Source organism: Populus trichocarpa, chromosome 12 (assembly GCF_000002775.5).
Source record: "Populus trichocarpa isolate Nisqually-1 chromosome 12, P.trichocarpa_v4.1, whole genome shotgun sequence".
Lineage (NCBI taxonomy): Eukaryota > Viridiplantae > Streptophyta > Magnoliopsida > Malpighiales > Salicaceae > Populus > Populus trichocarpa.
In genome coordinates, this window is record NC_037296.2 from 4033211 (window position 1) to 4048123 (window position 14913).

The 14913-nt window shown below is 35.5% G+C and overlaps 1 protein-coding gene across 3 annotated transcripts; it reads right to left on the reverse strand.

Annotated features, from left to right (window-relative positions):
- Window positions 1–617: 617 nt before the first annotated feature.
- Window positions 618–14094, reverse strand: LOC7486714 (probable serine/threonine protein kinase IREH1). Of its 3 annotated transcripts, none has more exons than XM_024582226.2 (18): window positions 13117–14093; window positions 10742–10806; window positions 10453–10632; window positions 8964–10361; window positions 7977–8149; window positions 7545–7791; window positions 6750–6842; window positions 6526–6666; window positions 6352–6444; window positions 5973–6177; window positions 5702–5787; window positions 2742–2830; window positions 2377–2428; window positions 2211–2267; window positions 1941–2114; window positions 1764–1841; window positions 941–1131; window positions 618–844 (listed from the first exon to the last, which is right to left on the reverse strand). In XM_024582226.2, exons 1-17 carry the CDS (start codon window positions 13859–13861, stop codon window positions 1051–1053), a joined length of 3957 nt encoding a protein of 1318 aa, XP_024437994.2. In that variant the 5' UTR covers window positions 13862–14093; the 3' UTR covers window positions 618–844; window positions 941–1050. The 3 variants fall into 3 exon arrangements, with proteins under 3 accessions (XP_024437994.2, XP_052301810.1, XP_052301811.1); XM_052445850.1 differs by having other exon boundaries at window positions 929–1131; XM_052445851.1 differs by lacking the exons at window positions 618–844; window positions 941–1131; window positions 1764–1841; window positions 2742–2830 and having other exon boundaries at window positions 2022–2114; window positions 13117–14094.
- Between the last annotated feature and the right edge of the window lie 819 nt (window positions 14095–14913).

The window sequence follows — 14913 nt, forward strand, 5'->3', positions numbered from 1 at the left end:
GCATGTAGAATATTGGCCACACAGAACCTCGAATATTTTGTTTTTCTCCCTTCATTTATTTAAAGTGAATGGTGGGGAATCAAACACAAGTTTTCCAAAAACAAAGACCGCAATTTGCCCGCCGTGCATCAAAGATGCAGTAACAGGTCAGGCAACGAGTAGCAAGAGTTTTCATTATAAAAGGATTTGTGAAAACCAAAGGCAAATCAAGGGAAAAGGTGAGGGGAGAAAAGCAGATACGAGAACAGGTAGTACAACAAAAAAGAATCTGACTACTAACAGTAGTAAATACAAGTGTGTATAGTTTTTGCAATTATAATTTAAAAAATAAATAAATTTAAGAAACACTTTTAGTAGCAGTTTTTAAAAAAACTGCTGTGAAATAAAGTAAACAGCGGAAAAAAAATAAATTATTTTAGTTTCTACAAAACCAATGTTTAAAACACAATTATATATGAAATTCAGTATAAAAAGCATAAACTATTTGGCTAACCAAACAAATTTTCCGTTGTGATTGGACAAAAAACAGCAACTGGTCTCTAAACTTCTTACGGTCTTGGATTAAACCACAGGATAACAAAGAATCTTGCAAGTTTGATGATCATATTACACTGAACTTCAAATAGAGGGATGTGTTCTTTCATTGATACGAGGCGAAAATCACAAAAAGTACACCACACATCAAAGAGCGTAGACCAACACTGGGGCATTTAAATAATGGAAAACAATATTCCTCAGCTCAACTAAACAAATAAAATTGAACCCCAACAGTGTGGATGCATTACCTATACTGAACAAAGAGCACATCCCAAAGCAGTTTCAGTCCTCAACTTTTCTTCTATGTCTGCAAGTATCAAAAATGAATTAAATTACCATCTGTAGATCATAGAAGAAATTAAAAGATGTAATGAGGGGAGAAAACACTAACTAGAGTAATTACATGTACAGAGTATATAAACAACACTGGCAAATCAGATGCCCCATATACGTTCAAAATGATTTCAATGCCAAGGAACACGATTCTTCTGGCTTCTGACCGAGGAGAAATGGTCATAAATTAGTTGTTGGTGGATCATCCTTCCAACCCTTAGAGAGAATATCATAGTTGATTGATGCAAGCTGGGAGAGATTCTAAAACCACAGGAAAAAGAAGAAGGTAAGAATGCAGTCATGGACACAACAGAATGGTAAAGGAATAAATATACAGCATAAATTATCCCATAAGAATTAGAGCAATAAATATTGGGGAAAAATATTAAGACGACACACTGCTGTACATATAAGCTATAAGCTAAAGTACATCATGGATCGTATTAAATAAGTTCTGAATTAACTAAGAACAAATGATCCGTGAGCAATACATTGTTTATAAGCATGGAATCATAAATTTTCTTACCTTTTCTTTCCTTTCTTTCCAAACTAGAAAGAAAATCAAGAAAATATTGTTCTTAAAATTTTTATTTGTTCCTGATGATCAAAGAAATATTTTTCTCAATGAAATCTAACAGAATATTTTAAGGTTCTAATATTTTTGTCCTAGCAGACATGAAAATTGTGTTTGGGCTAATAAACATCATTTCTTGATGAGTGTATTAGTTCTTACCCCAATCTAACTTTAGGAACCAAAAATTGAAAGACTGTAAGGAAAAAAGTTCAATAAAGAACAGATAAACAGGACAACTTTACTTGCCAAAAACAAGTCAAACATTCAGATTAGGGAAGAACCAAGGAGTTGTTAATCCAGCTTAGGGGAATGGAAGTACCTTGAATGAAAAATTACTGAAGGAGTAATTGACACCTGAACCAGACTCAAATTCAGCAAGACCTTGACATTCATCTCCCTGTTTATCATTATGGCCCAAGAGTGAGTCACTTTTGCAAAATATGCAGGGGGGGCATAAAAATTTCCCAAGATTGAGAAAAACTTTAGGACATAATACCACTTCATCATGGCGATTGCTTAAGCAGCTACTGCTGCCACTCAAGCTATCTGCATCACTCGAATCCTCAAAGTCACTGGCTGGGTATATTGCATCATCTGAAGTATTCCAAGAGTATCGACTAGTGAAGTAGCTTGTATCAAGTGCACTCTCTGAACTGGGCACAAATGCAGCCTGAAAGATAGCAGATGCAAAAATGATAATTCAATCTACAACCCATTTTGTAAGACTGCATAAAGTCATGCTTATACTCAAGGAAGACAATCACACCTTTTGCCTGGCAAGTGTGTCCCAGTTGATATCTTTAAAGAATACATGCTGCTTTACCTGGATTAAAAGTTCTGCTTTTAGTAGGTTAAAGGTACAATGAAATACATGCATGATCATGAACATGAACAGGCTGGAAAATAAACTAGAAATAAAAGTTAAAGTTCACCTCTGATGCTCCTCCAGCTCCAAGTCTCTGGTAAGGATCTTCAGTTAATAATCTGGAGATGAATAGTATTAGTTCAGACTCAAAAACACATCAATCAATTCACAATCCAAAACTCTACCTCAGGAAATCTAATTTACAGTATATCTTGCAAATTAAGATCCACTAAATACAAAAAAGATAAGAAAGTCTCTAATTCAGGTCTCATAAAATACCAAAGAGATCGCAGGCATTGTATTTTACAGCAAACCAGTTGAAATGGCACCATCCTCATCATAAATGATGACTAAATCAATCAGATCAAATATACATTTCAATAACAACATTAATAGACTAACCATTTATAAGAACTAGGCAAACTCTCTTACCTATCAATTAGATCCTGTGCTTCAGGACTCATTTCCTCAGGCACCCGTGGCCAAGGTATCTTACAGTTGAGAATATTATCAAATATCGTCTAGAAGCAAAAAGGGTAATAAGAATGGAGCAATAGAAACAAAATTGAAAATTAACAAGCCAATAAATAAAAAGAAAAAAAAATCCAAAGCTATTTCAAGCAATCACTAAGAAATAAATAACTTTCCAGAATAGCATTCCAAATCCCACAAGCTTTGTTACAAGATGGTTTGAATGGCTTAATTATACTTGATTAAGAAAAACAGTAAAGGTTAACTTAGTACACCAAACGATCCAAAACACCAGGCACCTGGGTGCCTACTATCATATTTGATATTAATGGTTGTATGACTCGGTGTTTGAAACAATTTTGCAACCAAGTGACCAACCCTGACTAATGTCCACCATGTAAATAGAAGCCAATGCCCTATAGGGACGGTCAGGTAGCAATAGAGGAGCTTGACATAAAAACATGGAGCTATTTAAAAGTATGGAAAACTACATGACTATTCATGCACTATCACCTCAGACCACTCATACACATCCACATGACATGTCACAAACTCACATCTCAGGCCACCCAAGACATTTTGCTGAGCATCATCAACCATTGTAAAGCAACAATTTCTCGCAGCTTCATCAGGAATTTTAAAGTTGGGTATCATTTTTACCCCCATAGATTCATTGATGTTCCACTTCTACCCCTATAATTTAAAGTTTCACAAAATTACCCTTCTAGATCCCAATAAGTTCCATGTTACAATTTAACATTACATGGCCTACTCTTTGAATTTGGTCTTTTGATAGTTTTCTTTTCTTTTTTTTCACTTCACTTTGGGGGGACTATTGTTCTTCTTTGAGAAGGTTTGGCTTCAGCTTATTTTAGTTTGAGGTTTAAGTTTTTTGTGAGATGCTATACATGAATGGGGATTTAGAGAAAATAAGGAAAAAAGAAAAGGTAAGAAAACAGTGAACTTCTCATTAGTAATTTATGGCAAGGGCAAATTGAAACTCTTAAAAACTAAAGGGGTAAAAATGAAAATTTTATAAATTGGGGCTAGAAATGGAAGATTGATGAATCTATTTGTGCAAAAATTAGTTTACCTTTAAAGTTTTTACATTACAGGCTATGGAGCTGTTGCAAATGTAGCACCATCACATAGTGTTAAAAAATTGGAACCAACTGGTCACAGAAAGGACACTAGCACATTGGCTTGGTTTCAGTTAGGTGTTCACATAAGCAGAGCTCCAGATTGTTGAAGGCTACCTACCACCCTCTAAGCTATCTCTTGATATCTAATCTAGAATGCAAACTACCATCCCAAAATTATTGTCCAAGTAAACATCTGTGATATTAACAGCTATAATCATGTCCAATTATCTTTAAGTATAACTCATTGCCTGAGTAGACTGCCTCCATATGTCATAATATCTCACTGAGTCATTTAACCTAAATTATAATACCTCGCACTATCAAGGTCCCTATTGACATCTTAAAAGAATTACCTTGTAATAATCTTTTTTAAGTTTCTGTATTTCCTCGAAATCGAATATAATTGTAAGCGATGATGAAACAAGGTCAGCTATGGAGAACCATTCTAATTCATGTCTTAAAGTAATTATCTGGAAAAAATCAGATTTTCTCAGATTATCTGGCAAAATTCAGATTTTCTCAGAATCTATCTCACGTCTACTGCCTATTTGTAGCTATTCATTCAACAACTTCCTCCCACACTTATCATGAACTGAAGTCTGGAAAGCAAATTAGGAAGTCTCATCCTTTCCTGTTGGTACCAACTCCGAGCAGATTTTAAGCAAATGCTAACCCACAACAGGACATAGAGCATAACTGAATTTCTTTTCCAAGAACATACTATAGCAAGCCAGGGTTTGAAAAATTAGGGATTAATGGGTCTGGGTAAAAGAAGGAGTTCAAATTTTATAAATTGAGTTGAGGATGGATGTATGGTGTTTGGGGGAATACTTGTTTTTGTAAAGATCAAGTCTGGTTACTGAAACTTCTCTGCAGTAATTTAATATTAGAATTTAAAGAAGGTTTAAGGAATAACATCTAGAAATGAAACCTGAGCACCACACCTTGATTCTTAAGAGTTGGACCTAAAATTGATCGCATCTCAAAATCACAAAGGGCATGTTGTCTGGAAATTCTAAAAAAATATTGCATTCCGCCTATTGTAAGATCATATAAGATGTGCATATATAAACCTCTTAAAAACAACTAATTCTAATTTTAGACTTGGAATTCTAAATGAGAATACACTAATATTGTTAATATTAAACAAAAAAACTTAAATCTTCCTATGTAGAAGGTATTTTGTACTTCCCAATTTCAACAATATACACCTATTATGTAGAAAATTATAAAAATTAATGTTTTACTCCTGATACATATTCAACCAAAATTACACTTGCATTGCTCCTAGGCTGTTTCACTGCAAGAAAAAATTAATTAAGAAATGCAGCATATCAACGGGCTAAGAAAATAGGATCAAATGCAACTCTCATTGCTTCAGAGGTGGTTGAGAGAGGAAAGTTCCCATCCCAAAAAACTAACATGTTTAGTAGTATGACAATTATAATATCATCCTGCACTTTCCAGAACCATTTCTTTTAAAACTTTTCCAGCAACTCTCCCTTTCATAAGAGAGGAATACTTCTCATGACCCAAACTAAGCATCTCAAAGTTATCCTTAGTTATTATTGGAGAATACTCTTAGGTTCATAAATCCTAAGCATGAAAATGACTACTCATTGTTTAGAGAATACAATAGAAATATTTTTCAGAAAAAATAAATAAATTAAAGTTCGTAAAAGAAGATAGAAAGAAAAATAATTTATCAGGAGGTAAGTTGAAGAGAGAACATAACAACAAAATTCATAACAATACTGTAGACAGAAGCAAGGAATTAACCTGGGGATGCTCTGCATTAAAGGGTGGAATACCAACAATCAATTCAAATAAAATAACACCCACAGACCACCAATCAGCAGTTGTTCCTGCAGAAAATTATACAGAGTTTATTGTTTCAGGCATTTAAATGCAATTAAGCAATAAGGTTAGCATTACATAAGCTGCTTTAAGGAACGCCAAACATACACTTTTAGTAAACCTAATGTTGCATCACTATACAAATAAAATAAAGGCAATTGTAACACCCTGAGCTAAAACAAGGTATACAAACCATGTCCTGTTCCCAGAAGAATCTCTGGTGCAAGATAATCAGGTGTGCCCACAGCAGAACGTTTTTTCCGCCTTTCTCGCTGATGCTCGGAAGTAGATAGTTGAGGTTCATCATCCACAAGCATGGAAGTCCCGCTAACTGCTGGACCAGATAAATCATCGGTGCTATTGATGAGACCAACCTTGGAAAGACCAAAGTCTGTCAGCTGTTAAAAAGAATGTACACCTTAGTTGGACAAGGGCATCTTGAAATTAAAAAAAAAAATACTGGAACAAGGTCACAGGATAAACAAAATAATGGCAATCAAAAAGTGTAGGTGTTGATAAGAAATAGCAGGACAAGTACAAAAGGATAAGATAAAATAAAATAAAGGAGTTACCTTGATATGTCCATCATGTGCAATCAACAAATTATCTGGCTTCAAATCACGATGAACTACACGCAGTGAGTGCAAATATTCCAAAGCGAGCACCTTAAAAGCAATAATAATTAGATTCTGAAACTGCTCTATATGCAGTATAAGTATTTGTGAGGGAAAAACACTAAAACTTACAACTTCTGCAATGTATACACGAGCAACATCTTCATCTAAGCAGCCCAAATTTCTCAACAATGAATACAGATCGCCACCATTCAAATACTCCATCACAAGATACAAATTCTCACGACAAGTAAATGAATAGAAGAAGCGAACCTGACAAATTACACATACATGTTAGAATGGAAAATGAATTTATGATGACCTGCCAAAATGATATGCAAGCTAGGCATGCTCACCACAAAGGGATTGCGGACTGAAATTAAAATATCTCGTTCTGCTAGTATACTTTCAACAGCATTCTTGCGGATCATATCAGCCTTTTTAAGAACCTGTTGCAAATGCCAAGTATCCAATCAATTCAGACTCAACTTCCTCTTTACTTCCCACTGACAAAAGACGAGCATGGGACACTCAACAACAAGAACCATTAAATTACAGCCTAATATCAGCAACAAACACTGGGTCCACACACACCCACATAAACATATTATCTAAAATTCCATCTATTCAGATAAAATCATAAATTAAGAAACAGGAGTTATATTATTGACTAAAGGGAGATTTGTCATTCCAACTCTTAAAACAAATATCATCATGAATGTCGGCCCTCAAATTCAAACATATAGTTTCCTTAAGATTCCTTGTAAAAAGTGTTTAGACTTCTGAAGGAATTTGATGCATCCTTTGTCTCGTCTTACCCTTTATGTGAACTTGAGGAACTACCATAAAAAATCACAGTTTCTTATTTGACAAAATCCCACTGGGCCTAACTACAGTACCATGACGTCACCCCATTCCATCTTGATCAAAAAATTCTACTTTTGGGGGGCTATTCACGACCTCTTCCTGCATGAGGCACCTAACTTCAAGGCCTCATAAGCCCCAAAATTATAGTTGATTACACACACATTTACATAAATATTGTCTGAACAAAGGAAATTTAAGGAGAAAAAAAAAGCAATCAGTAAAATAAAATGAAGCAAAAGTCAAACTACAAAAGAAATTACAACCACAACATCAAATATTGGTACCTTTATGGCAAAAAGGTCTCCTGTTGCTCTCTTTTTAGCTAAAAACACCCTTCCAAATGCCCCACGACTTATTGGTTTTATTATCTCGAAGTCATCTATGGAGGTACGATCCTTAGAAGAATGTATTGGACTTGTTCTCAAGCTTCGAACAACATCATCTTCCAAAGGTGTATCTTCATGAATTACAGTACTTGCTATATCAACCTTCTCATCTTCCACTAGCTCGCAAAGCTGCAAATATTTCTCCCTGCACAACAAGAAAGAAGAACAAAGTGGCAATCAATTAACTTTCCATAAAAATTCAAAATTGTGAAACTTCTCTAGAAGAAGTGCACACTAAATTTCACTGAAAGCTAAATTCAAACTTCATAATACATGGATGTTCTTTGCATATATAACGAAAACTCCAAAACTTTTCATGCAGATACCCACCGAATAAGCTTCTCAATTCTTGTTCCAAAAGTCTCCACAGTAAGCGCATCAAACTTTCTCCGCTCAATGACAACCCTCAAGTCTCCAAGACAAGTTAGCAAATAGGGAGTGGAGCGATCATCCTCTAGAGGTGTAGTTGCTACACATCTTGCAATATCGGCAAGTTCATTCAGCTGCATCAATACATAGACACCTTCAAAAATAAAACTTAAACAAAAAGTAATCAATTCCAATCAGCAAGAACTGCATTAAGGCCACACCAACTTTCAAGTACTTAATGTTCTTCCAGCTGCCTTAAGAACATTGTATATTACATTTTCTCTTTCTTGTCCCCTCTGAAAGCATGTGCAATTACAAAGAATTTCAGATTGCATTTTTGGAATATGGCCAATATTTAAGATAAAATTCAATTTAAAAATAAGGACAAGTGTTACCGTGCTGATGAGAGACACCCTGTCTATAGTGCAACATTATTTAGTTCTGTAACATCCTAAAGCACAATAGCTAACCCCTTTTTAGGAATGGCAAAATTACCCGCCCTAATGGAAACCCAACAAAACTTGACCCGATAGGAGCAGGTATGGGGGCTTTCCCCTGATATGCAAATGGAAATGGGGGCGGGGTACATGCCCCCGCTCCGTGGAGAACCCGAACCTGATCATATATATCCATATATATTGTTTTTGATCTTTTGTCTGTATATTTCTTGAATAACTCACCTTTTAAAATCAATTTATACTTCAATATTAATGAGAGTTACTATAAAATTCAATATTCATATGAAATTAATATCAATTTTTCATCAGATATTAACTGCCAAGTATTAATTGTACATACAAATATTATACTTTTTTTTATTAATGGGGAATCCCCATAACCTTATGAACTCAATTAATACGGGAAGGGGCCAGAGAAGTATAACCCGCCCCGTTTCAAAGGGATTCATAACCCATTTATCTATAAGAAAACAGAAAAATAGACAACTACCTGAGGAAGATCATCATGCTCGGAAAAAGCACTCTTCCCTGCTAAAAGCAAGTCTATATGACTGGTCTTTGGTGTCAATAATGGAGATCTAGGAGTCATGCTACCAGCTGATGATGTGGCCATTCCTTGATCAGACTTGGGACCAAATCGGGTTTTACATGACATGGAAGGCAACCCTTTCAGGTCATCCATAAAAACAGCATTGTCAGCTTCAGGGAAGCAGTCAAGCATGTCCTCTGACCCTCTATGAGACCAATCACTGAGTTTTGGAGAGAGAACATCAGATTCTTCAGTCACACTAGAATTTGATACTTTAGCAACGTCTGGGCTTCCCACTGCATGATGAATATCCTTCTGGACTATCATCTTCTCAAGTGTTTCGGAAATTCTGATCAAGCGCTCGTTGACACTTAGACCCTTCTGATCACATCGATCTGCAATTGCACAAATTCTTAAATGATCTTCTACATGTAAAGTCGGAACTTCCTCCTCACAAATGCGACAAATTATTGAACTCTCATCAGCAATATTCTGCTGATCGCCCCAGTTTCCCCAAGAAATTTTAGGTTGGTGCTTCGTAGAATTTTCATGCACATCTTTCACCATTGGAAGGTCAGAAACCTTTGCAGCAGCCAGATGCACGTCAGAGGCTCCTCTCCTGTCATTTGAAGTTTTCAAAGGTTCAATCTTACTGTCATTCTGCTCCTCTACAGGAACAACTTCCTTTGTGCTTTTGCCAGGAGGAGATGGGAGTGGCTTCCAAGAAGATATCCGATCCCTGCCTGTGGGAGACTCGTCACTCTTAAGAGCGTTATCAGCAAGAGAGAGCAGTTTTCCTGGCAGTATATCTTGTTCTCTGCTCCAATCACGCTGCTCTTGACTGTATGATTTTCTTACTAATGCAGCCTTATGCTCTTGACTATATGATTTCCTTCCTGAAGCTGCCTTCTTTGCAGCACTAGAAACTTTCCCATCCCTACCAACAAAAGAAGGAATTCGTTTATCTACAGGATGCAAAAGCCTAGATTGACGAAGCCCGAAAACATTTTCATTCTCATCCAGCACCCTTTCCTTGTGGAATTGCAATAATCTGGTACACCTTGTTAGGATGAAAAGCATTCGGGTATGAAGTTGCTTCAAAATTCCTGGGGGAAGTTCTTGGCGTCTATCATCCAGTTCTTGGACTATAACTTCACACTGAAGCCAAAACTCTCCAGGTGATGTCATAGCGCAACTCCGAGCCAAAACCAACAAGTCTTCAATAGTTTCCTGCCACTCAGGATGACTATCCGCATTTTTTTCAAGAATTCCAACCAGATCCGCTGCAAAGATAGCCAGGTCAGAATTCACTTCTTCCTTTGCTTTGTCAAATTTTGCACGTATGACAACCAAGATTTCCTGTACCAAAACTAGAAGATTAATCAGGAGGCAAACTTCATAGAGCACATTGCATCATCTAGAAGAGATATAACGCAATTGAATAAGTTACCTCCAAGTTATTTAGCCCTCGAGGCTTCCAAAATGGGAAAGGCCGTACACCTTTGGAATTTAATTCATGTGAGAAACTTTTTATGTCAGCAGGAAACCTCTTTCTAGGGGCACTTGTCAAACGGAGTATTGCTTGAAACCTGGGAGATTCAGATTCCTTTGGGTTTTCACAATCATAAGTCTAGAAAAACAAACATTTAAAACGCCATTGTGAGGAAAGCTAGCAGAAGAACAATCGACTAGGTAGGAGACAAGTGAGGGAATATCAATAAAAATATCTTGACTAGTACCTCAGGTGTGATAGCATCAGAACTTCGTAAGCCTCCAGAGTGACCCCGTGATGAATTATGTTGACCTGCCATGGTAACAAAATATCAGAAATGTGTTTTTGCGAAGGAAGACATAATGAACATTGCATGCAAGTTAAAACATTCCATGAGCAAAAACCATTTCTACATTGACAAAGTTTAAACTTGTATGAATTTCAGACTTTGTCCCATGGAAAAGGCCTTCTATCTATGCAAATGTAACAAAAAGAAAAGTGAAGGGCATTGCAACTGCACGCACTGTTTTTTTTTTTTTTTTTCCAGCACACAATCACTTCCCAACTATGAAACCATAGCATCCCAGGCCCCCAATATGTACAGCCATCCAACTTCTAAACAACATCAACAGGAATTTAGGCACAATTGTACACTGACCAGATTGATGAAGTTTAACAGCAATTCTGCTACAATTGAATAGTTAAATAAAGAAGACCTCCCTTATTCTTTTTACACATAAAATAAAGACATATAGTGTGACTTCTCACCAAGAATTTTGTCATTACAAAACATGAATTAATTTGCTGTCCAAACATGTTCCTCGCATAATTATCCCTATTAACACAGCGTCCATCTGGTCCCCCACAAATGCATGCAACAAATTCAGTACCTCATGTTGAACAGACCCTGATGTTCTGGCATGATGAAGAACCTGCTAGGATATATCTCTTTCAAACTAGTTTTTTATATAATTTAGTCATCCAAGGCATATTGCTTCATCTCCAATAACTCCACAAATTTTCTTTGCAGAAATTGGAAACTCTTTTGCAAAACCTGTCAACTAAATCACAATTCTGAAAGTTCCACCAAAATTGGACAGCTTTTCCAGAAAGTGTACACTTCTTCATGTAAAATGTTGTGGATACAAATTCATATTAGACATTGTTTCTGTCAAAAAACCATCTCAACCCAAAAACTTAAATTGTTAGGTGAGGTTCCAATATATGATTTATACTATTTCCACACTCCCTCAAGTGAGAGTCTTGGGGTGATGAGATTCGAACTCATGATCACTTAATCAACAAGGCTCTAATACCATGTCAAAAAATCATCTCAACCCAACCCAAAAGCTAAAATTATCAGGTGAGGTCCCAAGATTGACTTATACTATTCTCTAATAGTTTGGATACCATATATCTGGCAAAACAAACATGACTTAGTTAACTACGTCGCGGAGCATATTGCATGATGGAACATCTCAAAAGCAAATACACAAATATGATCCCAATGCAATTTCCAGTCCAATTCTTTCCATCATTCTTAATAAATTGAATGTGAGGTCAGATCCAGGAATACATTAAGCAAAAAAAAAAAAAATTGCAAACGCTTTACCACATAAATATCACCGTTATTATTTCCATACAATCTTGAAAATCCACACATCTTACCAGTACCTGTAATAAAGCTCTTTGAGGAGCCATGCATGATTTAGAAGTTCATTGCTAAAGGTATCATCCTCCTTTCAGATTTAATTGTTATGAAGTTTTAATTATCAGTTCATTGCAGACAACGGATTTGCAATCCAAGGATGAGATTTGAAACCTCTTAGTATTTAAGAACCTTAGCTACTGAAAAAGTGGACTTTTAGTCATCTATCTCCAATGGATGGAAAGCTGGTGCATTGGACAAATTTTGAAATCTGAATATGGTCCCAAAATTATGCCACTTTAGCAAAATTTAAGATTTAAGTTGGAGGCACCCTTCAAGCTATGTTATTTTAGGCAAGATTTCCCAACCATGGAAGTTAAAAAACATCACCTTGTAGTGTTTTCAACAAAAGGATTGAGGGCCTTCTTCCAAGCCTTTGCATGATCTATACAGCAAAGAGTAAAGCTTTTGCATGAACAATATACTTCACCAATCCTTGAGTGGATATGAATAGCTCCTCCAGACAATTCCTTATTAAAATGACCTACCTTTTAGGTTTGAGGATGTAAGGAGCTAGACATTGCTTAAGATTGAGCAAATCCTATTTCAGTTGATTTTATGGAAGAACCAAGCCCTTACTTATTAAACACCTGAAAGGAGCTAGACATTGCTTAAGATTGAGCAAATCCTATTTCAGTTGATTTTATGGAAGAACCAAGCCCTTACTTATTAAACACCTGAAAGGAGCTAGACATTGCTTAAGATTGAGCAAATCCTATTTCAGTTGATTTTATGGAAGAACCAAGCCCTTATTAAACACCTGAAAGGATGTCACACTTTAACAAATTTTCCAATAGTCAACTACACTTTGAAACAACAAATATGTGAGCAACACCAAATATTAAAACAAGTAAAAGCAAGCAACCACGACCTTCAAAACTATAACCAGTAAGAAAAAAGGGTAACTAACTTACCTGCTTCGCTTGATGACTCTCCACTTTGCAACCTAGTTCTTGCCTGCAAATTCGGACTAACTTCTCTAGACTGTCCTCCACTTCCAGTAGACATACTATCCGAATTATCACCTCCGTTACCACTCTCTTGAAACACCCTCAACTTACTCTGCCCCAATATTCCTTCCTTCTTCTTTCCTGACCCTAAAGAACTTGAATTCGAACTCGACCCCCCATCCCCACTACTAGCACTAGGCCTTGACAAATTACTAGACCCCAATACACCACTCCCTTTATCACCTTTAAAACTAAAGAAAGTCTCTTGTGGCAATGGCCCTGATCTTGTTTTGATCCTATTCAACCCCAAAGATGAAGCTAAAATCGGCGAAACAGAATACTTTTCTGCTTCTTTCTCCTTATTATCAACCAAGACACCACCTTTTTTGGATTTTAAATCCGACCCAGAATTTGAAATCCCTGGTTTGGTAGGAGTTCGAGGTTGGCTCACAGTTTCTTTGCCTTTAAAAAATGAGTCTTTCTTTTTTACCCCATCTTTAACTTGGGTTTGCTTGCAAGTAGAATTATTAGAAGAAGCAGTGCTAGCTGGAGTAGTAGGTGTTGAATCTTTAGATTTGGCGGGTTTTTTCTTCTCGGACCGGATCGGTGAATTTGACCCGATTGATCTTGGACTGTTGTTGGATCCATCAGGACTTGAAGTCTCTGATTTCTTTGAAGATGAGAAAAATAGCTTGTTCTTGAACACCATTTTGTTTTAGGGTTTGTTATCTTTTTCTCTTGTTTTGGTGCAGCAGCGGACTGCTAAAGAGAGAGTAGTGACGTTTGAAGGGGAATGTGTGTGTTTTGAGTTTTTTAGAAAGAGAGGGACAGGGCAGTTGGTGGTGGTTTTTTTGTAAGGAGACTGATTGGATGGACAAGAGAAAGAGAAAGAGGGGGAGAGGGGGAGAGGGGGAGAGAGAGAGAGAGAAGGGTTGAATGTCTGAAGAGAATGAGAGCAGAATATTAACTGACGTAGAAAGAGGGGACGGGAAAAAGAAAAAAAAAAGGTGATTTTTGTGTTTTTTCATTTTTTGGTAAATGGTAAAAAAAAAAATATATTTTTAAGCCTTATATTAAAATGAATTCATCTGTTTAAATATTTAACTACATGAAAATGTAAAATTTGAAGTTTCAAACATCTACGTGAAGTCAACTTAAAATGCTTTAGATATGACTAGTTTATTTGTATGCATTTCATTGTAGAATGAATTATATTTTTAAAAATATTAAGAATATGAAAAAAATTTGCAATACTATAAATTTAGACAAAAGGATAAATTTTTAAAAACTAATTTTATGTAAATTAATTTATTTAATAGATTTAAAGGAAATATGAATGATTTTTTTATTTTTAAAAATCAATGTTAAACGATAAAATTTAAAAAAATAATAAGATAAAAAATAAAAGAAAATATCGAGCCATGTAAACTTTTCAAACCAGTAATCCGAGATATTAGATAAAAAATATCATATATAAAAACACAATGAAACTTAATTCTCAGCAAATCTAACATCGAATGATGAATTATCACTATTATTATTATTATAACAATTATTATTCTCATCGTTATTATTATCATTACTAATATTATCATTATTATTACAGTTATCACCATTACTACTATTATCAATAAGTAATATCATAATTATTATTAGTATTATTATCGTGATCAGTATTATTATCATTATTATCGTTATTGTTGTTATCGCAATTATTATTACTGTTTATATTATTGTTATAATTATTATCACCACCTTTAT